The 25086-nt window shown below is 36.1% G+C and overlaps 2 protein-coding genes across 3 annotated transcripts; one reads left to right on the forward strand and one right to left on the reverse strand.

Annotated features, from left to right (window-relative positions):
• Window positions 1-12593: 12593 nt before the first annotated feature.
• Window positions 12594-19488, forward strand: LOC147568666 (uncharacterized). Of its 2 annotated transcripts, none has more exons than XM_086655066.1 (9): window positions 12594-13160; window positions 13285-13929; window positions 14490-14566; window positions 14645-14813; window positions 15458-15546; window positions 16583-16747; window positions 16887-16967; window positions 17492-17595; window positions 19010-19488. In XM_086655066.1, the coding sequence occupies exons 2-9, from the start codon at window positions 13305-13307 to the stop codon at window positions 19113-19115; spliced, it is 1416 nt and encodes a 471-aa protein (XP_086511192.1). In that variant the 5' UTR covers window positions 12594-13160; window positions 13285-13304; the 3' UTR covers window positions 19116-19488. The 2 variants fall into 2 exon arrangements, with proteins under 2 accessions (XP_086511192.1, XP_086511193.1); XM_086655067.1 differs by having other exon boundaries at window positions 16887-16964.
• Window positions 19489-20569: 1081 nt separating this feature from the next.
• LOC147568667 (uncharacterized) lies at window positions 20570-24358 on the reverse strand. The gene is made up of 6 exons (XM_086655071.1): window positions 23802-24358; window positions 23049-23225; window positions 22454-22582; window positions 21916-22122; window positions 21453-21617; window positions 20570-21214 (listed from the first exon to the last, which is right to left on the reverse strand). Exons 1-6 carry the CDS (start codon window positions 24042-24044, stop codon window positions 20846-20848), a joined length of 1290 nt encoding a protein of 429 aa, XP_086511197.1. The 5' UTR covers window positions 24045-24358; the 3' UTR covers window positions 20570-20845.
• Between the last annotated feature and the right edge of the window lie 728 nt (window positions 24359-25086).

Consider the following 25086-nt stretch of genomic DNA (forward strand, 5'->3'; position numbering starts at 1 on the left):
ACAGTTTCATGGCGTTGGTACCTCAAATGATAGATTCTCAAAACACATATTGACAATTTTTATATATTATCCCTAAAGGGCATGTAAACTACTCTATGCACCATTGTTTATACCTCTATAATTGAAGTTCAATAAATCATAGATTCTACTTTCACACTAAATCGAAATTGAGACTTCTAGAGTTTGTAGTAGATGCACTAACAATTTAAATTAGTTGTACAGGTTACTGAACAACTAAAAAATTGCATGAGATGGGTTTTAGAGTAAACTACCAACTCCAAGAGTCCAACTCCTAACTTCCTGAGTCCCTGACTCTCTTGTGGTACAATTATTTGTTCATATGCCCATGTGATCCAGAAGGGTTAGAATGCCTTAAAGAACTGCACCAAAAGGTTTTCTTTTTTAAACGGCACCAAAAGGTTAAGGAGGTTATTTCACTTGGACACCAAATATATGCTATAATAAGTATCATTCTTTATGGAAGGAATGTGGGGGACACAAGGGCAAGGACAATTTTGCCTAAAACCCACCATTAATGTATCTACCAATTGGGTGATGCCTCTAGTAAATTCTACCACCAACTTTTACATTTAGGCAAAGAGAAAGAGAAAGTGGAAGAAACAAAGATATATTGGATCGATTAGTTTCACCAAGATAACAACATGATACATAGATATAAGGAATTGAGTTGTGTTTTGTCTTGTGTTGTTACTAGTAATTGCACTTTGTTTGGGAAGAACTATTCTTTTTAGACATCATACCTACAAATTTACATGGCCGTCTTTTTAGGACGAAGAAAAATTTCTGAGACGTAAAGACTTAGTCAATCAAAATTGACTTTAAGAAGTATAGTTATCTTTTTACCCAAAAAAATCACTTGATGATTTTTAGCTCCCTGATCTTCATCTCCTTATTTCTTTTCTTTCTATCTCCTACTTTATTAAATTTAGGGATTGACTTAATTTTGGTTTTTTGACGCCGTATACAACAGACCAAAGTTTCCTTCTAAACGATTTTGATCTTTTAACTTCAATTTTTTTTCTTCTACCAATTAGTCAGAAAGATCCAACTGATCACTACTTTTATCTCTTGTCTACTTAATTCAAAAAAGTAGAAAAAACAGAAAAATCAAGTACGGGGTTGAAGGATTTCTTTACTTTAACATAGTTTTTCTCTCTAACATGACCAAATTTCATCATAGGTTATTATACAACTCTATGAGTGAACATTGCTTCAGTAACCGGCTTTTGTGCCTATCCATATCCGATCCAGAGGATTCAGTTATTATAAATTTCAATTTGAACCAAACTATGCACGAACAGTTTGGTTTGGTTGGATAACCGACCCAAATGTTAAAAATTTACCCAGAACAAAATTTCGAGTTTTCGAAGTTAAAACCTGCTACAATTATACTAAAAACCTTCTAAAAATTAATATTGTCTCACAAACTTTAAGTCTACATGTACGTAATTAATCCGACATAGTTTATCAACATTCGAGAAAGATAAAAAGACGATAAACAATTGAGTCTCCACCGTCCATCATGCCCAATCCTATATATTTGTGTGTGTATATATATAATATAAAAGATAATAATAAATGATGTGGTTCGGTTTTCCGGTTATCTTTCAAGCAACTCCATGGGCCGCATCAAACCCCTCGGTCTTGACCTTTTAGTACCCAAACCCATCCGAATAACCATTGAATCTGTCCCCAAACCGCCCAAATCCATTTGGATCGATTGGGTTGGTCGGTTCAGATACTAAATATACACTCCTATACAACTCAGTTACGGTTTTTTTTTAGCTTTGATATAACCAAAATGTTGAATCCCACTTTGGAGGAGAAGCAGAATGAGCAATTCAAGTTGAAATAATAGCAGTAGAGAGGAAAGAATCTGATGGTAATGACTATGGTAGTAAAGATAATGGAAAAAAATCTTTGTCAAGAGTCAAAGAAGGGAAGAAAATCAAATAATTATCTCATTCTTCTAGTTTTGGAATCCCAAGTTGAAAGAGTAGAATCAGAGAAGCTTATGGTAATGCCAATGATAATGAAAAAAATAAAAAAAAATCTTTGTCATAGGTCAAGGGATAGGAAGAAACTTTTCTCCTTATACAAATGATTTTTGGTTTTGGATGGAAGAGAGGGAGAAAGCATCAAGAGAGAGAGAGCACCGAGAGAGGTAGGGAGAGAGGTAGGGAGAGAGAGAGGGAGAGAGAGAAATTAGGGGGCTATAAAGGAATGGTAAATTTTTGGATAAAAAACTAAATTTCTCCCTAAGTCAATTTTGACTTACTAACTCATTTGGGTACACTAATAGCTTATATTATGAGCTTTTCTATAAGTCCATAAATAAAAGCGCTTTTTAAAAATTTGTCTGAGTCGTTTGGTACAGCTGCATAAAAAGTGCTTTTATATCTTAAAAAGCTAGGATTGACATTTGGTAAAAATGTAATCTTCGTATTGTAGTTATTAAACAATATGCTTATATCATTATATTAATAAAAAAAATATAAATATTAAAAACTAAAATAAAATCATAAATTTCTTTAATTTTTCATGAACACATAAAGAACAAAATTTGAGAAATTTGAACTTTATGTTGTGGTGATGGTACTCAATGGTGGTGGACGGGTTATGGTTGTGTTTAATGGTGACAGAGTTATGATAGTGATGGTGGTGGTAGAATAGAGGAGGTGTTGGTGGTATAGTGTGGTGGTGAAATGGTGTTGGTGGAGGTGGTATAGTGTGGTGGTGGAGTGGCCGATTTGTGGCGATGGTGGTGAAGTGGTTGTGGAATGGTTGTACCGGTGGAATGGTGGTGATGGAGTTGTACCGAAAGTGGTATGGAAGTGAAGTGTTGGTGATGGTGGTGGAATGGTGGCAGAGGCACGTGGTGGGGTGATGGCCAGAGGTGGTGGAGTGATTGTGGTGGTAGAGGTGGTGGGGTGGTTGTGATGGTGGATGTTTATTGATGGTGACAAAAAAAGATAAATATTTTATTTTATTTTACTTTCATAGCTTTTAATAAACAACTATAAAAAACCACAAAATCGTGACTTCTGCTTTTTGGAGAAAATGGACTTTTGTAGCTTAAAATAAGCTACAACGTTTTTGAACCAAACGCGTAAAGTTTCTAATAAGCGCTTAAAATATGCTAAAAGCTGGCTTTTAGCTTTTTTTAAGCGGAACCAAACAGGGTCTCTTTACTCAGGAAATTTTTCTTTATGCCCGGAGACCCACCATGTATATCAAGGTATAAAATTGCAAAGGTGCCCATAAATCACCTTAGAAGGCTTTTTAGGAATAACATAACTTTGATTTGGCTCATTGAAGTTGGTTTTCCAGTAGATGCTGATAAGAAATATATAGGCACCACCATATATGGCCTAACACAGGACCAAAAGTCAATGGCATTGAACTATCGAAGCTCTTAAAATAGAACTAAATGCTTGGACTCAAGATGAATGAGGTTGATAAAAAGATGATTTTAAGATGGATCCAGCCTTTAGACTATGAAATTCATCACTTCATGTCAGGACATGAACTCGACTCAAAGTAGAACATGGGTGAAATGGAGCCAGACTTCATACAAACATACCCCAAGCGACATCCTTCACGACAATCGACACTTGAAATTAGGTGATAAACATCCAGGGTTTTATAAAGATTTATTTTAATTTTCATGGAAACCAACTATTAGATAGAACAACATTTTGACCTATTTTGAGTGTAATGGTAAGTATGATGTGTTGGCATGAATGTATGGTAATATATTATAGAATATTAGTTGTAATTTTGTGAATAATAAGAGTTGGCAAAAGATCAAGATATCAAAATCAAATATTTGAGATAAAACAAGAATTGTATTTTTTTTTTTGTTGAAAAAACAAGAATTGTATGAAAAACAAATATTTGAGATAAATCATATTAGGGATTATTAGAATATATTATGTTATCCTTTGTAATCCTATAAATACCTCTAAGAGGTTTGTAATGAAATATACTTTTCTCATCACATTTTACGTTGGTATACAAAGCGGTTCTATATTTTAACACTATTGTTCTTCTTTTTTCTTTTTTCTTTTTTCTTGAAAAAAAAAAAGAAAGAAAGAGTTTCGATTTATTACTTTGATTCATTGTTAGTAGGGTAATGCAAGTTGTTTCTTTATCCTTTTTTTTTTCAAACACTAGTGACTCATCTAGAACCACAAATCTTGAACCTGAACTAGTGACCATTCCTTACGGAGTGAAACTTGATGTTACAAATTACTCTCTTTGGTCCTAAGTTGTTGAAACTTTTGTTGCAGGTCGTGGAAAATTGGGATATCTGAATGAAAAATAGAAGAACCCTCTATTGAAGATGCTTCGTACGAGAAATGGTGTATAGAGAATGTATTATGAAAGGTTGGCTTGTTGGTGCCATGGAACCCGATGTGATGTTTTTATTTGTTCGACTTCCCACTGCAAAACAAATTTGGGATACTTTATCTCAAACCTATTACGAATGAGCAGAAGATCAGTAATTTATGATCTCTCGTGTCAGGTTATGCGTATGAAACAAGACGGTAAATCTGTGTCTACATATTTTGTCGATTTACGCAAAATATGGTAGTAACTTGATTATCGCAAGTCAATCACATTCAAGAAGCCTGATGTTATACTTGCTCGTCAAAAAGAAATTGAAGAAGAAGGCGGTCTTGATGTTATCTATGATCGAGTGCGAAGTGATATTCTTCGCCCAAATCCTTTTCCAAATCCGAAATCTGCATTTGCTATGGCTCGTAGTGAAGAACAACGAAGAAATACCATGTTAAATAATAATGTAGAATCTAGTTTGACCATGACAGCTAAAACTACTATTAATCAGAAAGGTTATCTCCCAATAGCCCCCTACTTTGTGACCAGCTTCCTGCCTAGCCCCTTACTTTATCAAAAATACCCAGATGACCCCCTTTTTAAGTTACCGTTATAACACCGTTAACTAGTCATCACTCTCTCTCTCCTCCATCTCATCACATCTCTATGCCACCTCATCTTCTCGCCACCTCATTATCTTCACCGACGAAGGTCGCCGACCGGTCAATTTTCCGGTCAGCGACCTTCAAACCTAAATTTTTTTCTCTCTTCTGTTCTCTCCTTCTTTCTTTCTCTCCCTTTCTCTTCTTCTTTCTCTCTTTCCCTCCCTTATTATTTCTCTCTCTAAAAGAATGAAAGACTTGCAGAAATATCATGTTGGATGTGGACTGGAGAAACAAAAAAAATGAGGATCAAATATTTAGAATCAGCTTCAAACCAAGATATTCAATACTTTGATATGGAAGTTAGAACATCAGATGTTGTTTATGCCATTAACACATATGCTGTAATTTTTCAAGATGCCATTAGTGAGAAGGTGAATAAAAACCCAAAATGAAAACTTAAAACACATGTGATTTCTTCTTAATTTCGATCAAATCTAACCTACCCAGATTCAATTTTTTAACAGTTGAGTAATTTCCTTCACTATAGCAACATTTGTGATTGGATTTGTTGTGGTTTCACTGTTATTTGGCAATCAACCCTAGTCACACTTGGAGTTGCTCCTTTAATTAATTTAATTGGAGGTATTTATACAACCACATTATCAAAATTATCCACCAAAAGTCAAAAATCTCTCTCTCAAGCAAGAAATATAGCATAACAGGTAAAAAAAAGTTAGACTAGATTTTAGGATTTTTTCTGTTTCTAAATTTGAGTATCTTTTAATTTCTATTTCTAGTAATTTTGATTTCAAATTGAATTTTCATTCAATTGCTCAAATTCGAACAGTTTTTTCGTATGTTGAAGAGTCAAGAGCATTACAAAACTAGTCATCTGCATTGAGAATTTCTCAGAGAATTGGGTATAAAATTGGATTTGCTAAGGGTTTTGGATTGGGTGATACCTTTTTCACTATTTTTTGCTGTTATGCTCTTCTTCTCTAGTACGGTGGATATTTAGTTCATCACCATGATACTAATGGAGGACTGTTATGATTGCCATCGCCAAATCTGACGAGCGAACCAGACTTCCGGCAAAGTCGTCGGAGGTCTAGAGAGAGAGAGAACAAGGAGAAGGGAGGGAAAGTGAGAAAGAAGAAGGGAGAGAGAGGAGAGAAAGAAAGAGGGAGAGAGAAAGAAGAAGAGAAGAATTTTTTATTTTTTAGGTTTGAAGGTAGCCGGCCGGCGACCTTCGCCGGTGAAGATGATGAGGTGGCGAGAAGATGAGGTGGCAGAGAGAGGTGATGAGGTGGAGGAGAGAGAGTGATGACTAGTTAACAGCGTTATAACGGTAACTCAAAAATGGGGCCATCTGGATATTTTTGATAAAATAGGGGGCTAGGCAGGAAGCTGGTCACAGAGTTGGGGGCTATTTGGGAAATAACACTAATCATAATCGAAATAATCACTTCAAAATTCAAAATGTAAGTAAAAAAGGGTGTACTCATTGTGGTAATTCTAAGCATATTATAGAACTTGTTTTAAGTTGCACGGTTGCCCAGATTGGTGAGATGGTTTTAATGAAAAGAAGTCTCATGAAAGGCGTAGTCGAAAAGAAGGTGACAAGACAGATAGGAAAGTTGCAAATCTAGTATCATCTATTACCTGTGATCCACCATCGAATGTTGAAGTTTTTTCATCAGTTTCAACTGAACTTGGTGACTAATATATCGAGTCATTCAACAGGTAATATTGGATATATTTTTATAAACACTGACTCAATCAAAGACACTAGACGGGTCATTGATTCAGGATCTACTGATCACATGACCTTTGAAGGGTCACTTTTACAAAGTTCGAATACACCGCGTCGGACACACGTATCTAACAACAATGGAGTATCATCCACTGCCACCAGTGCAGAGACAGTGATGCTAACACCTTCATTATCTCTAAAACATACATTATATGTTCCCTCACTATCTAATAATCTTCTATCCGTGTCTCGAGTAACAAAACAATTAAATTGTCTAGTATTAGTGTATCCTCAATTTTTTCTTTTCAGGACCTCAACAACAAGGAAATTATTGGGTGTGGTACTAAGAGAGGGGGGCTTTATTATGTTGACGATGTATGTCTTGGAATTGTCTTGATGAATCAAGGTTCTTCGTCTGTTAAACAAAGTAAAATTTGGATGTGGCATCGAAGACTTGGCCATGTTTCTTTTGTTTATATCAAACACTTATTTCCGACCTTATTTTCAGATTGCAAACTTTTTGATTTTCATTGTGATGTTTGCATATTAGCAAAAAGTCATCGTATTAATTATCGTTTGAGCACAAGTAAGGTGACAAAACCATTTGCTTTGATTCATTCGAATGTGTGGGGTCCTGCTCCTGTTTCTACTTTATCTGGTTTTCGTTGGTTTGTGATTTTATTGATGATTATAGTCGTATGACTTGGTTTTATCTAATGAAGAATAAAAGTGATGTTTCAGAATGCTTCCGCTTATTTCATAAGATGATACAAACACAATTTTCTACTACAATGAAAGTTCTTAGGTCCGATAATGGTGGTGAATTTATTTATCAAGTCTTGAAGTCTTATCTTCAAGATAATGAGATAATTCATGAAACGAAATGTTCTTTTATCCCACAACAAAACAGCGTGGCAGCAAGTAAAAATCGTCATATTCTAGAAGTCACACGTGTGTACTTAATTGGTGCTAATATGCAACATGTTTCTTGGGGAGATGCTATTACCTACGTTGTTTCAATTTTGTACCTAGCAGCAGTGTCCTAGAGTTCAAGACTCCTTTCGAGAAACTTTCTAGCTATTGCAGTATCCCATCACATTTAAATCTAGAACATCAAATATTTGGATGTGTAGTATTTATTCATATCCCTAGACATCAACATACTAAACTTGATCCATGTGCCTTAAAATATGTATTTTATTGGGTATTCTTCTCATAAAAAAAGGTATAAATGCTATCACCCTCCTACAAAGAAGTTACACATTACTATGGATGTTACTTTTTCTGAGACAGATTTGTATTTTTCTCCAATGTACACTCTTCAGGCGGAGAATATGAGTGAAGAGAAAAAGTGGACCAATTTACTACCTGACAATATTGACGTGACACGTTTGCTAACTGATCTGGCCTCAACAAATAATAATGATCCAATATTCTCAATTCAGGATATGGTAGATGAAGGACCTAACATATATCATACTCCTAATCAAGTGATGCATCGAAATATTGAAGAACCCCCTTCTTCGACAATACCCACCAATAATTCTTCTTTTGGTGTGGTTCCTGAGGTATGTACTAATTTTGAGGATAATATTAACATTAGTGATTTAATTAATGATGATTTTCTAGTGTTGCCTAGTGATGATGACAAGTATCAATTACCTTCTCATGGTAACCGAGGAAAGCCACCAAAGAGATATTCACCTGACAACTCAAAGGTCATTAGGTATCTAATTGCTCATTATGTTTCTAATAAACATTTACCTGATAGTTTTCAAGGGTTTGTTAACAAAATGGCAAATGTCATAATTCCTACGAGAGTAGAAGAACCGTTAAATGATCCTAAGTGGCCAAAATCCATGGCTGAGGAGATGCAAGCTCTAGAAAGAAATAAAACTTGGGACATAAGTTTACCAGAAGGCAAGAAACCAGTTGGATGTATATGGATATTTTCAATAAAACATAAGCCAGATGGTTCGATTGATCGGTACAAAGTAAGGTTAGTTGCTCGTGGCTTCACATAAACATATGATATTGACTATCAAGAGACTTTTGCGCCTGTTGCAAAGTTAAATACTGTTCGAGTTCTATTGTCTATTGTTGTTAACCTTAATTGGCTATTACAACAATATGATGTAAAAAATGCATTTTTACATGGAGATTTATCAAAAGAAATTTATATGAATATACCTCTTAGTTGCAATACTTCTGGTAATGCAAATTCAGTGTGCAAGTTAAAGAAGACGTTATATGGTTTAAAACAATCACCCAGGACATGGTTTGGGAGATTCCGACTAGGAATAAAGAAATACGGCTATACTCAAGTATTGAAGGCCACGCCTTATTTTTGAAGAGACAAAATGGTAAGTTAACTGCACTTATCATCTGTGTAGATGATATGATTGTTACAGGTGATGATATTGATGAAATGACTAAGTTGAAGACTTGTTTATCATTTGAATTTGATATGAAAGACCTTGGAGGATTAAAGTATTTTTTGGTCATTGAAGTTATTTGGTCCAAGCAAGGAATTTTTTTTATCACAATGCGAATTTATTCTAGATCTATTGAAGGAAGCTGGTATGTTAAGTTGTCAACCCATCAATATATTGATTGAGAAAAATTATGGGTTTGGAGGAACTTCCTGATCAAGTTCCCACTGAAAAAGGAAGATATCAAAGACTTGTTGGTCTCTTAATTTACTTATCACATACGCGACAAGATATCGCATATGCAGTTAGTGTGGCAAGTCGATTTATGCATAATCCAAGTGAGGCTCATATGAACACTGTCATTAGCATCTTATGATATTTAAAGTCCACACCAGGAAAAGATATAATGTTTTTTAAGCACCATAATAACACAATTACAGGTTATTCTGATTATGTTTGGGGTGCCAAACGAGATAAACGACGTTCAACAAGTGGATACTTCACATTCGTCGGTGGTAATCTAGTTTGTTGGAAGAGTAAAAAACAAAAGGTTGTCTCGTTATCCACTGTAGAAGCTGAATACCGAACACTGGTCAAAGGAATTCAAGAACTATTGTGGTTGAAAAGGCTTATGGAAGAGTTAGGTTTTCCTCCTACGGAACCTATGAAGTTATATTGTGACAATCAATCAGCTATTAAGATTGCAGAGAATCCTATCCAACATGACCGTACCAAGCATGTGGAGATAGATCGTAATTTTATATATGAAAATTTTGAAGATAAAACGATTGAAGTTTCATATGTGAAATTCTCAGACCAATTGGTTGATATTTTAACTACAATTGTTTCAAGTCAAGCCTTCAGTAGCTCACTTGTGTGGGGGTAGGAATCGCGGGTCAAGAAGTCAGTTGGACCGGGTTATTGACCGGACGTCGAACCTCGACCTGTTAATAATTTTGCGGGCACCGACGACGTCTTTGGGCTTAACCTGTGACAAAAGAGACAACAACACACGTGACCGTGAGGTCTTAGGGGACACCGGGATGGTGCCGGCCTAAGGGGGATCCGACGGTCAAGTCAGTAAGCTTGCAAAAGAAGTAAAGTTTACGTGGATATTAGACTTGGAATGTTACCGTTGGTTGGATAATGGTCGGAGCTTAGGCACGACTCGTAGAGTGGCCGGAGCTTGCTCTCTACGGATGACTGACTTAGTTAGAGATTGATTATGACAGCCTATGAGGTCCGTCCTTGAGTAAGGCAGCCCTGGAGTGGTTTGCCTTATCCAGGGGTACGTATCGTAAATAAGTGGGAAGCTTTAAGGACTTGACCTTGTAAGTGCTCACGTGGGTGAGATAAGGACAACCTGACCTCCAGGAGAGACAAAGTAGCTTGCCTACGTTGATTGTTAGGAGAGCTAATGGTAGGTCGCCCTTCCTTGGTTGTTAGGTCGCCCAAGAGAGAGAAAGTAGTGGGGTGTCTTCGGCGATAACCAGACGATCTAGTGTTTTAGTCGGGATTCGATGATGATGTCGAACTAGTACTCGGTATGTATGTCTGGAATCAGATGATAGTATTGAGTCTGTACTCGATGTGTTTGCCCAGAATCAGATGATCTGTATCATCTTCTTCTTGGTCATTTTATAGAGTCTTCGATCGACTGCTACTCGGTGATGAGTTGTCATCTTTAGTGGCGGTAACGCATGAGTAGTCACCATTAATATGGATTCTGTAATCCCCTAACGGATATATATAGGACGTTGTCATCTTGAATGACTGTAACGTCTCTCCAACGGATATACGGCAGGAGGTCCGTTGAGGATTTGAGGGCGGACCCCTTTATCCAGAGCTGGACGTGCTTTCGTAGTTAGGTTGCTGAGGTGGCGAGGGCAGACCTCTTCTTCTAGGGCTGGAAGTGCTTACATATTTCAGCTTAGTGAGGAGGCGATGGCGGACTTCTTCCTCCAGGGCTGAAAGTGCTTCGTTACTTTGGCGTTGCTTCGGGGTGCCCGAAGATAAATGGGCCGGACCCATTAGCTATTAGTTCATAGGGTTGGTCACCGAGTAAGCCCATTAATCGTGAATTTCTCGGGGCACTCCTGGTGACGTATTTTGGTCCATACAACTTGTCAAGCTGAGCATGCATGATGTTTATGCTCCACCTCGAGGGGGAGTGTTGGAATGATAATATATTATGAAATATTGGTTGTAATCTTGTGAATAATAATAGTTGGCAAAAGATCAAGATATCAAAACCAAATATTTGAGATAAAACAAGAATTGTATTATATCAAAGAATAGGCAACATATTAAGGATTATTAGAATATATTATGTTATCCTTTGTAATCGTATAAATACCTCTAAGAGGTTTGTAATGAAATATACTTTTCTCATCGCATTTTAAGTGGATGATCCTAGAAATTTTAAAAGCATTTGCATTTATTTGTATACAGAAATTATATCCCACGATTTCAATTTTTTTTTTGAAATGGAGTACATATAAGAGTTATCCTTATAAAACGTTGATACACCATGAAGAGATAATACAAAGATACATGAAGATTTATGAATTGAATAAACACTATGACTGTCTGATTTGAATCCAACATTGGGGAATCCAACCGGGGAGTCCGAAGGGAGGAGCTCCCAACGCCAATTCTAATTGTTGGTGTCCCCAACGACTAGTTGGGGCACCAGGCGATCAAAATTGGGGTGAATCTCCTTTTCCGGGTGTCAAAATTAGGGTGGACCCCCTTTAAAAAAGGGATCCACCCTATTTGTTTCTTAATCCCAGTTATTGATCCATTTTCTTCTCTCTCTTTAAAATTTGATCCATTTTTCTTTTCTATCATCAATGGCTAATCCAATCTCCGATTTTAATGATAACTATAGTTTTCTAGATATGTTAAATATGAGCCATCGAGTTGATTTAGTGAATGATGAGGTCGGGGGAACTTTTGTTTTTTCTGAAACGCCATCCATTATTGTTAAATGGTATACTCCACTAAATGATGTTGGGTTCGTTAACGGTTATTAACACATCGCAACCGATTCGATTATCGGAAATGATAAATAAGGAAGTACTTTTTGGAACAAAATTACCCAACGCCTTAATGAACGTACAAATAAAAGTCATGCTTCGAAGGGTCTTAAACGTCATTAGAGCAAGATTAATAAGCAATGTTTGAAACTTTGTGGTTATTTGGCCATGTTACAAAGAAACCTAAAAAACAGATAAAACGATGGTGATCGGGTAATTACTTTTAATATTACATTTTTTAAGACTCGTGCCTTTATATTTTATTTTTGAAACCATTATGAATTTTTAGTATTTTATTTTGTAGTTGAGGTTTGCACATTAATTGTTCAAACAACAACAACGGCAAAATTTTTAAGAAATCATTTTTATAAAATTTTGAAAGACCACCACAGATGATCTTCAAGCTTATTTCCATTTCCATCAAACCGAAGAAAACCTTGATTAAAACATTTAAAAAAAAAATTATGGGTGATGTTCGGATCGACCCAAAACTTATTGCCGTGGATATTTTTCTTATTTTCCAAAAACACTGACCCAATAAAATGGTTAAAATAAGATAAATTTATTTTCCTAATTTATTTATTAGAAACGTTTATCTTCTAATTATTAAGAGGAGAAAATTCAATTATCTTGTGATTAGATGGACCTTAACCCTGTAGCGACTGGCTTCCCCGCACTCACCTCGTTGAGAGAGAAAGCTCATAGAGAGAGAAAAAAAAAAAGAATTTTACCTAACCTGAATTGTTCACTTTGAAAACCCTAGATTTTAACCCTATTTTGATTATTAACTATCCTCTCTGACTTTTCTATGCATTTCAGATAGTTCTTGATAGGGTAACTAGCAACAGATCAATCTCTTCCACAACCTGATTTTATTATCATAAATTGATTTTATTTACATGTTAGGGTTTGGGAAATGAATTGTTTAATCTGATTGGTTGGCCATCGAAGGAGCTTCAGCTTTGTGAAGGTACGGTTTCCATTATATATTTTCATCTTTAGGGTTTTTCTCTGAAGTTACAAGTTCTTGATTAGAATTTCTTCAACCAGATATGTTTGCTTTATCTTTCTCTAATTTTGGTGCTTTAATTTAGGGTTAGTGTGTTTATTTGAAATGGATACTTCTAATAGCAATCCGGACCTGTATAGAAGTTCTTCTGGTTCTGGTAGTAGTAATTCAAGAAGATTTGGGATGCAATTTTCTGCTGCGAATTTTATCCAGGCACCTTTATCCGCTTTATTAGAGTATTCTGGAGTTCTTCGAACAAGATCAACTCATCAAGAAACGGAAAGCTTGATTAATGGAAGTACGTTATCTAGTATACGTGATCGAATTCAGAATCGTGTGGATGATCCTGGTCCAGCCAGCAGTGGTGGGGAGGTTTCGATACGGATAATTGGTGCTGCAGACCAAGAAAGAGATGGTGAAGTAGTCGAAAATGCTGGCTCTGTCGAACAGATTACTGGACCGTTATCTGAAGCAGTATTGGATCGTCAGAGTAATATGAGTAATGAAGGTCGAAACAGTGAAGGGTCTTTGTTATCATCCTCTTCGTCATCGATAGGGGCGGGTAATTCTAGTAATGAAAGTAATGGCGGGGAAGCCGGTGATGGGACAGCAGGTAATAGGGATTCATCTTCCCAAAGATATGATATTCAACAGGTTGCTAGGTGGATTGAGCAAATTTTGCCTTTCTCTTTGCTTCTGTTAGTGGTTTTCATCCGACAACACTTGCAAGGTATTTGAATCATCATTGTCTTAGAAATTAGAATTTTTTTCCTGGGTTTGTAACTCGGACTCTCAGAGCTTGTGTTTATGAGTTTGCTATTTTGCCTCTGAGATGGAGTTACGGGAAATGAGTCAAACTGTTCTTTTGGAGGCACAAGAATTTTTATGTTACAGAGGCCTAGACTCTATTGGAGTTTTTGTCATTTTAAGTGAAGCATGACTTTTTGGGGAAGTACAATTCCAGTATTCCATCCGACTTCATCAAAATGTCATTTGGAAAAGCATGTATGCCACTATGTACTAGTCCATTGTAGTTTTATTTTCTCAGGTGTTCGGCATGCAACTTTTGACTACGTAATGCGTACAGCCGTAGTGTCATTTTTTGCTAATATTTTGGCATTTAGGGCTATATGGTGATGGCAGACCGGTAGTTGTGTTCGTTTGAGTTGCGTAATGCGTCGTATAACAGTGATGACATAAATCTTGCTTATCTGCTTCATCACTCACTTCCCTATTTTCATTAGTTTTTTTTTGTTTACTGATATATTACTTCTTTGGAAATACTTTCAGGTTTCTTCGTGGCGATCTTTATTGCTGCGGTGATGTTCAAATCAAATGATATTTTACGAAAGCAAACAGCATTAAAGGTGCTGTGATTTCTTTTCGGTGTTTTTTTTCTACAGATCATATGTTATCGCTTACAGTGTCTTGTTGCTTGTGTGTAGGGAGAGAGAAAAATGTCTTTTCTCGTTGCTATAACTATAGCATTCATGCTTCATGTAGTTGGCGTTTACTACTGGTATCGAAACGACGATCTTCTATACCCATTAGTCATGCTTCCTCCCAAAGAAATACCACCTTTCTGGCATGCTATATTCATTATTATGGTGAATGGTATGATGGTGTTGTTCCTATTTTTTAATTTCTCATGCTTCAAAATTTTCCTTTCTTGACTTCTATATATCGTTTCATATATGAGCTAATGATATAACAACTCACATTATCTAGATAGTGGTGTTTTATCTTGCAACTTGCCTTTTGTTTTTTATCAACCATTTTAAATTATAATTAATGACAGTTGAGTAGCACTTGCTGCAGCTAACATTGTTTTCTGCTAGTACACACAAAACATACATATAAAATCTCACATCATACCCATTAAATTGACTGTTAATATCCAGCAAGCACTTGAGTATTTATACACGATAGGGAAAACCCATTAAAAGGGATATCCCTGTTACATAGCTATTATATATTCACAGTGAAAGTGGATCCAATACGAATTATATAGTCTCAGAGAATTCCCTTCATACTGGTAAAGGTAGTACCTTAGTTACTCTCTTTTTGGACATGTATCTATGCGAGTATATCTTAACTGCTATTGAAACTTATTATTGACACCTGTGTGAAGATGGTGCGAGAAAGAGTACTTTGTTTGTATTGACCAGATTTATTGTTGATATGTAATATCCTCTACAATTTAGAGCCTTTTGGATGCCAACACTATTTCTTACTGTTATGATTGGTTTAATATTCAGACACAATGGTGCGTCAAGCAGCAATGATCCTAAAGTGCGCCCTATTGATGTATTACAAGAATAGCAGAGGCCGTGATTATCGTAAGCAGGTAAATGAGTTTATGCCTGCTCTGATTTTGAAGGTGTAAGACTTATGTGAATGAGTTCATTACTTCATTATGATACTGTGAATGATATGTGTGCTTTCTTTGTACATATGTCTGGAATGTCTTTTCCTGCTCTGAGGTCTAGTTTCAACTTTCAAATAATACGAGACTGTAGTAAAAGGGTTGTTTACTCATAACACAGTGAAGCAAATAGGTTCTACACCAGTCACTGAAGAACCTCTTAATTTTTGAATAATTAGCACTATTTTTTAAGAGCATACGTACAACCTATTAGCTTAAGTAACATTACATATTTAGAGCATACGTACAACACATGTTTCTAGTTTGAAGATCACACTTGAGGAAACCACTACTATATTTATTAGGTCTTTTTATTGGATGACGACCATTACTGATAAAAGATGGGGCATGAGATATCTTGGTACATGATGTTGGCATTGCTATGAGATTCAAGATATGTGGTCCCTGTGGCTATTCCTAGAAGAATCTAAGTCATATGTATTTGGTTGTTTCTGATTGGTTGTTACCTCCACTAAATCTTCCCCTTACCATTCCACTTATTTTTGAAGTCTAAAAATTTCCCTTCTTTTAAGTTGAAAAGAAGGATCATGCATTTAAAATGCACTTAAGGCCATGACTAGATGCCTTTCAATATGTTGGCACGTTCAGATTTATGCCTCACTTAATTGAAGCTGTAATCTTATTATAAATTTAATCTAATCACTCCCTAGTGTTTCATCTTCCAATTCCTCGTGGAGAATATACTTGGTTGCTATTTTCTCTAAAATTGCAAATGAATCTATTTTGTATATTTATTTTATCTAACCTAAAATGCATGTCTGGCAGTTTTACCTGCGCATATCTGTATGTGAAACCTTTGAAATTTTTGATTAAAATGCCATGTAGTCCAAGTTGTCTGAACTGCTTGAAAGTGAATCTGTATTCCTACATTTTTTACTTCTTTGCCTCGTTGAGATGTACTTGAGCAGTATATTTACTTTATCTATTAATTTTTCAGGGTCAGATGCTAACCCTGGTTGAATATATGCTCTTGCTGTATCGTGCATTATTACCAACTCCTGTTTGGTATCGTTTCTTTCTAAACAAAGAATATGGAAGCCTCTTTTCATCCCTAACTACAGGATTATATCTCACTTTCAAGCTCACATCAGTTGTTGAGAAGGTGCTTTTTGGTTGTGGGCAATTTCTTATTTCATTTCTTAGCTCTTATTTTCTAGGAACATCCCTAATATCTTGAGCTTCGCCAACAGCAGAAAGTAGCTCAGTGATCTTAATTGTTTTTTCGGGTATATGGTGTCCAGGTTCAGTCTTTCTTTACTGCCTTGAAGGCATTGTCGCGTAAAGAAATTCTTTATGGATCTCATGCCACGTCTGATCAGGTAGTAGTCAAATTCATTCAATGAGATAACCATTTTGTTTTGGTAATGACTTTGACTCCAAATTTCATCTGGCTGAAACATTTGATTGAAACCAATATTTTAAGCTCCAGCTAAGAGCTCTAAAATGAGTTGCCTTTCTTGTTAGTGGTGCAACCTTAAATTTTGAAAACCCCAACTTGTAACCTTAATCTGTTCAAATCAGTTTCCCAGAAAGTTTCAGTTTTATTCTGTAACTAAAGACTTGTAAGAAGAAATTAAAGACGTGTTCTCCTAACTGTAACATGACTGGTCAAATGTTGCCTTTCCCTTGATGTGTGAAATCTCACTATGTTATCCAATCCACATCTTCAAGCAGCTCGTGAAAACTTCAAGGAATGTCCTCCTAATGGGGTCATTTTATTTTTTGGGATACCTAAATCAAGTTCTGTTGCCCAATGCAATAATGGGTTCTGATTTAATAATGCCTGCTATTGATGTGTAGGAATTAAAAGCCTCTCGATATGCTCTAATTCATTTATGATCTACAGGTTAATGCGGCAGGTGATCTTTGTGCAATTTGCCAGGAGAAGATGCATGCACCAATCTTACTTCGCTGCAAACACATATTCTGTGAAGACTGCGTGTCTGAGTGGTTAGTTTAGTAGCTTCATTTCTGAACTTATGTTTTTTTTCCCACTTTTATGCATTCATGATTTTTTACTAAGTCAGGATAAAGATTCTGAAGCACAATTTAGGTCAAACTGAAAGTTTAAGAACAAAAAGGAGATAACAATGTCTTGTTTTGTTTGAGAGTTTGACATTAAGGGGAATATCTCAGTGTGTGACAATGTTCATTCAAATTTCCAGTTACTCCATTTAGGAAGGGAAATGTACAGCATATTATCGTTTGATAAATTGCTCCTCGTGAAGTTCAAAGCTAGCCTGAGTTAAGATCATAGCTTTTCATACAAGTGTGAAATTAGTGATTAGTTCTTTCGCAAAAGAATTTAGCTACACGAAAATAGGGCTCTATTAGTTTTTAATTTAATAATTTCTGCACCCATGAAGATTGTTTTTGAAAGTGGTATAAGGTTCTATGAGATGTTAGTACGTGACGTTTCTGTTTTTCTGATTAGAAAGACTGCCGGCGTTTACCTGAACCAGACATTAGGTTATATTTTAGGTACGTAATATTTTTAGCTTGCCAGGACTCTTCATTTTCCTATAATGCTAGGCTTCCTGCTGATGTTGTTTCAACATTGGTGCCTGAACTAAGCGACACCAAATGGGACTGATGATAATTCCGGATATTCCATTTTCATCTCTCGGGTTTTTCTTATTTATGTTAAATAAAATCATTTATTTTAGGTATGTGCTCTAGGGATAGGGTTCACACAGACACATTTTATAAGAAATATTATCTTATCAAGTTTCCATTAGGATTACTAGTTGCTATTTAATTGAATGAAGAAACCTACTAAGGTGATAGTTATCTTTTTTTTTAAATGGGGAACGTGTATAACAAAACTGATAAATAAAATGATACGAAGGCTCGTCTTCCAAAAGTAAACCAGAGCGAAAGCCACATACGGCACTGCATACTGTCGACACTCGACACTAGATCCTCTCCGATGTCGATGAATTCCTAAAAGATATAAACGAGGCCAGTCGAAGCTTCCCCAAAAGCCACTAGACTTATAATGTACTAATCAATACCTCCCAATTCAAGTGGATACTGAAATGGGTATAAGATACGGAGGGATTCCTTTTGCACCAAAATAGTAGCAAGGGAAAGCCTCTAGGTTGACTTGGTCCAGGTCCGCCCATCGGCATCTTTGAAGGTTGTTCTGTTTTACTAAGGATTGTAATATTATTTAAGTAAATGATATTCTGCTCTAGTTCATTGAATGGGGATATGCACACGATGGGGAAGCAGAAAATAATCTTGCCTTAACATACTAAAAATTAGCCATCAACCCAGACGTTATTTTCTGCTATATTTCATGCCTATAGTCTAGTATGTATGTTTAGCTTTGTCAGGAAGTTAATGGATTTTGTGATTTCAGGTTTGAGAGAGAAAGAACATGCCCATTATGCAGGGCATTGGTGAAACCTGCAGATCTCAGATCATTTAGCGATGGATCAACAAGCTTGTTCTTCCAGTTGTTCTAAAGACCGTTCTCGTTCGTTACTCAGCACAGAAAATCACAAGATGCCTTTTGTTGTTTCCGAAGCTCAAGAAAAATATTTTCCATAGAAGCAGGCCCCTTATAATATATGGTTAGCAACGGATACTCGTTATATATATTTTTATACTTGTTTTTGACGTAATTGTGTAGTTAAGCACGGAAGAAAAAGGATGATGATGGTATAAGTTGGTGGGTTCAAGGAACTGAAAAAGGGTTAGCCCCCTGATGTCTGTCTGTATAAGTATATTGTTATGTGATGATGAGGGAGGGGTTTCTAAACTACAAAAAACAAATTATTGTATACAATTTACTTCCAAATGAAAAATAGAAGCAAAAGACCAACTATATTATCCTTCTGACATTTCATGCCACTGTTGTTTTTCGATCTACTGTGGTCTGTGGATGTGTTTACTGCAGTCACACCTTTGAATTGGTTATGTCAGAATCACCTTTAAGTGGGAGTCTCTTATGAATTTCAGAATGTTTTCTAGTTCAGATGTCATTGCTTTCTCAGGATGGAGGATAGATTCATACAGGTTTGGAGAAGCTCCGCTCAAATATTCAACATGAATGTCCGATCTTAGTTAAAAAGACAAGATGGAATTTTGGCTATTAGATGGTATGGTGTTGACATATTTTATTATCTCGAAAAGCTCTCACCTCAGAAGTTATTAGTGAACTTTGCTTTTCAATACTTCAGCTAAGAGTCTTACGTTGTCGGTGTTTCGGGGAAATAAAAAAAAATCCCCGTAAGGTGACCTAAAAAACAAGTCACCAGATGTCCAAATTTTCTCTCTGTTCACTCTATCTCTCTCCCCTCTCTATCTCTGTTTACTCTCTTTTCACTGTCTCTCTCTTCTCACTCTCTCTACGTTTCGGCGAAGGGAACGGCCCTTTGCCGGAACCCTTTGTCTGAAAAACCAGATGAAGGAAGGATCCTTCATCTGGTTTTCCAGGCGAGTTTCATTCTCTTTTCACTGTCTTTCTCTCTTCATTCATTCTCTCTCCTCACTCTGTCTCTAAGTTTCGGCAAAGGGAGTGGTTCCTTCGTCGGAACCTTCGTTTAGAAAACCAGACGAAGGATCCGGATGGCGTCTGGTTTTCTAGACGAGAGCTCCGGTGAAGGGGCCTCCCCTTCGCCGGAACCATGAAAAAGAAAAGAGAGGAAAGAGAGAAGAGATGGATGAAGAGAGGGAGATTGATCACCGGAGTTGTTGTCGCCGGAATTAATGGCCGCCGTAGTTGATCGTGGTAAGAAGGATTGAAAGAAGATGGAGGAAGAAGAAAATAAAAACACAAGAAGTGGAAAATTGTTTCCTCCCAAAACTTTCTTCCTCGAAAAATATCTTTATTTCCCTGAAACATCGACCTTTTTGAAGTACTGTTAACTCTTGTCTTTCTTGTGATAATAATTAGTACAAAAATTAACTTAAAGAGGAGGAAACAATTTTGTATATTTTATTTATTGTGTTAATGTAACAACAACCCAAAATGGTAAAAGATAAATGCTTGAGTTAAGAGTTACATGATCAATAATAAAATTATAGAAGAAAAAGAGAACCCCAGAGACAATAAATGTAACAAAATTGATACATACAAAAAGCTTAGCTTGGAACACAGGATACAAAAGAAGAGCCCGACGAACTCTATTCGATCAAAAAGGGTTATCCGAACAACGTACTGTTTTTGGAACTGTATTCAGCTTAGCTCTTTTCACTTTTTGGGACTTGATGAGGCTGAAATCTCCTTGGCACCTGGTGGTGGCACAGCAATAACTACGGAACTATCACCATAAATTGCAGGAGTGCTCACGCTGTGATTAACCTCCTCCGGCACTGTCGGCAACTTGGGTGGAAGTTGCGGCGTTGATATAGAATCTGGGGAGAACGAATCTGAGGTCGGCGGGAAGTGGTGAATCTCTGTTACCTCTTCAATACCTTCATCCAAGTACACTACGTCCTGCATCGTTAGCTGGTGATATTCTACTATCTCCCGTAAAAACCTATTCTCACGAGCGTAGATGGAATTTTCGTGTGCTAATCGAGCCTTCTCGGCCAATAGTGTCTCAAGTTGAAGCCGAATCTGATATACAAACATGGTGTAGATAAGAATCTTGTGTTTGATTTAAAGTTGCCATTTTCTACTATTGGAACTGCAAACAAAATTTTGGGCCTGACAGATACTTTTACAAAACTGTCTGTAATGGTTTATGAAGCATCATACTTTCCGATAAAGGTAAATTCTGTGACTCGAGTTATTGTATATTGAATTCTAAATACAAAGGTTATATATACTTCAATAGTCATATACATGAACATACCAGGTCATCATCTTCTGGGGTGTCTCCCTTCTCACGACTCTCCCTAAGGATTCTGTTCTCTTCTTCAAGCTGAGCACATCGTTCCTTTGCAAAAGCAAGATCAGCTTTGACAGTTTTCAACTCTCTTAGGAGAAGTTTGGCTTTAGCAGCCATTGCCATTGCAACCTGCAACTCATAAGCTTAAAAATCATGCATCTGATCATCATAGATATTATCGAAACAATTGAGAAGAACGAGAAACATAAGAGACATCCCTACAAGGCTATAACAATAGAAAAGTCATATTTTGCAAACTATGCAGAAACTGTTAAGGGAGTAGACCTCCAATCCAAAGAGTTTCAGTGTTCCAATTCAATTCACCATTAACAAAAAAAGCACAGTGGTTGTGTAAATAAAGTCAGGGAATGTCCATTAGAGGTCGAAGTTGAAAACATGATTCATTTATATGCCAATGACAACTTACATCGCGAGATGCCTTCAGTTGAGTTTCTCTGTCTGTTTGCATCTGCATATGCAGTTGAGGCTGTGGATTACGCTGCTGTAAATTAGAAATACTTGTGGTAGTGGAAGCATTTTGGGCCTCAGAATTGCTTCCCTTTCTCTTGACATGTAATTTTCTAGTTTCTTGGATTATATCCTGAGTCCTGTGCTCCACAATTGTCAGACCCTCCTGAAAATAAGAAAATAATTGGTATATATCAGAGAATTGAAGTATAAATGAAGAAAAAAAAAATGAGGAAAGAAGAGACAACACAACATCATATTGGCCAATGTTTATACTTCATACAAGGATATTAGTAGTATGACTAGATTATGCGGCCTATATATCACAATAATAGCCCTTAAAATGACAAATAGTTGCATTGTAGGTACAACTGGTTTGATCTTATTACTTGTACTTATAAAAAAAGGAAAATGACACGGAAATACGCCAAAAGCAAATCTATGATTTGAGTACAATAACCTTCTGAATGAATTGAGGTGAGGTGAAACAAACTTACTTCCAATGCATTTCCTATTGTGCCACCAAGATAATTAAGAGAAGAAGTTATTGCTTCTATTCCCTTTTGTAAAGAAGGGTTTTCTGCCTTTCTGCCATTTCCAGGTGATCCATATGAATCTTGTTGACCCTGCAAATAGGAAATTTTTAATAAATTTCGAGGAATACAGGAGACTCGCATCCATGATACTAACCAATACTACAAAAGTGCAATAAAGAGCATCAAGCGATACCACAGCTAACGCATGAACTGCGAAAGAACTGAAATAATTCAAAAGGAACGTTTCAAATGTTAAAGATGAGAATGATGTGTTTCAGAAGTCGGAAGGGTTTAGAATTAAACCCATTTCTCTAATAACTGAAACCATTTGTTTGCATAACCAAAAAAACATCACAGGATACTCCGGCTTCTGCATTAACTGAGTATATAAGTTATGTTTAGTTGATGTACCACAAGTAAGCTTCCTATTTCATTGATTACTTGAAGAAATTTCAATTCTATGATCAAAACACAAACCTTAAAAAACAAGAAGATAACAACTAAAGTAACAAAAAAAAAAACTGTTTCGATTCAATTTGTCTCATTTCATTCTCACCTTATCCCTAATAGGAGTATCAACTACGAGAGGTTTACTTTTACTTGGCGTGTCAAATTGCTTTCCTACGTTGTCATCATCAAGTATCGATTTAGCTTTTCTAGCAAGAACACCCCAAAACCCATACTTTGGCTCGTCCATAGACTTGATCGAAGTATACTGATAGGAAGACGGCTCCTACATTAACAGGAGTGACAACCATCAACATTAGTAAAATCATAACGAAATTCTACTGCAACTGACAAGACATTGCAGCAGGAATGAATTTTTAAGAGTTAATATTGACAACAACCATCAAATAATCACATTGACAAGAGCAAAGATGATGGTTACAAAAATCCGAACAAGCCTCAAGATAAAATCCACACATAAACCATAAATGGCCCAAAAAGAAGTTATCAAAAGGCATCATTTCAAACTAGGTTAAGAAAAGCTTTTGCCAATGCCAAGAAAGAATCACCTAATTTGGTTCATATCAATGGGTTAAATATTAGATTTGCCAAACTTTACATAATTCATATCAAATCTCAAATCGATTATTTGTTCAATTAGTGGTTTAATCACATAAAGATTATAGCTTTTCAAACATAAATCATAATTAAGGAAACAAACCCAATACCATTCTTATACTTGATAAAAAAAATTACCCATGAACACAAATCAACCCCTAAATCCAACAGTTAAAAACTATTGATGAAGATTCAAAAAAGGAACTTTTTCAATCAATTCATGATAAGGAAAAAAAACCCTTACTTGTCTGGCAGGAAATGATTTAACGCGATTAGTTTCTCTATGAGAGGAGGAAGAAGAAAGAGTGGGTTCTCCATAAGCAGAAGAAAAAGAAGAATCACGATGAGCGGAAGAAGCTCTAATCGCTTGAGCGGCAAGAGAAGAGTTGTTGTTATCATCTGTTGTTGTTGGTGGTGGAGGTGGGTATCTAATTTCTTCTTTAAAGGTTGAAGATCTGGTAATCCCTTGTTTTCTTCTATACGCCATGAATGTGGGGAGGGAAGAAATGAAATCAATCCACCAAGACGACGAAGAGGCGAACGAGAAACGCACTAACAACGTCTAATCCGGTCGATCAATTTCCCTTTCTAGAGAGAGAAATAAACAAAGAAAGAGTCAATCAATATCAAATAGATAGATAGAAAAAAGGATTGATTTTAACGAACTCGGCCTTTTTCTTAAATTATATATGGGAGAGGCACGTTTGTGTTAGCTTTCCTTGCATATCTCTTCATTCTCTCATATCTTGGCTCATATCTTGGCTCATATCTTGGCTCGACCATTTGGTGGTTTTCATATAATTAGAGCATCTCCAATGCAACACTCAAAAAAAATCTCTATTAGTCCTATTTGTCGAGTTCTAATTGAGACTCTCACTCCTAAGTGGCGAAAATAAAGATCCTCAATTCTTATATGTCTCCAATGCAAAACTCTAAACTTTTTTATTTTACTTATGTGGCATGGGTATTTTTGTAAAAAAATAATTAGTTATTTTGGAAATATACGAAGACTTGATTTCTATTGGTTGAAATTTCAATATTGATGAGTTGGACAATTAGAGATATCTCATGAGGACACTTTATTTCTGGAGTGTCCTCTTGAGATATCTCTATTCCACCCTTGACACATCATCTTTAAGTTCTTAGTTGAGTTTTGCATCGGAGATGGTTTGTTAAGAAAAACTCCGAAAATCCTATGTGGCACTCCAAATTTCTAAGATTGAGTTTTGCATTGGAGATGCTCTTAGAGTGTCACATAGGATATTTTAGAGTTTTTCTTTAAAATTCATCTCCAATGCAAAACTCAACATGGATCTCCAAAGTGACGTGTCAAGATTTATTTTAGAGATCCTCAAGAGGACACTCTAAATTTAGAGTGTCCTCTTGAGGATCTCTAAGTGCCACATAAACAAATCAATTAGTTTTCAACTAAAATTAAGGCTTTTGGAGTTTCTCTTGAGTGTTGCTTTGGAGAAGGTTTTGCCATAGAGTGTCTCTAAATGGCCAAATAGGAAAGAGACAATTTAGAG

Source organism: Eschscholzia californica, unplaced genomic scaffold, assembly GCF_041429995.1.
Source record: "Eschscholzia californica isolate CP2 unplaced genomic scaffold, dmEscCali1.0.p SCAF_1, whole genome shotgun sequence".
Lineage (NCBI taxonomy): Eukaryota > Viridiplantae > Streptophyta > Magnoliopsida > Ranunculales > Papaveraceae > Eschscholzia > Eschscholzia californica.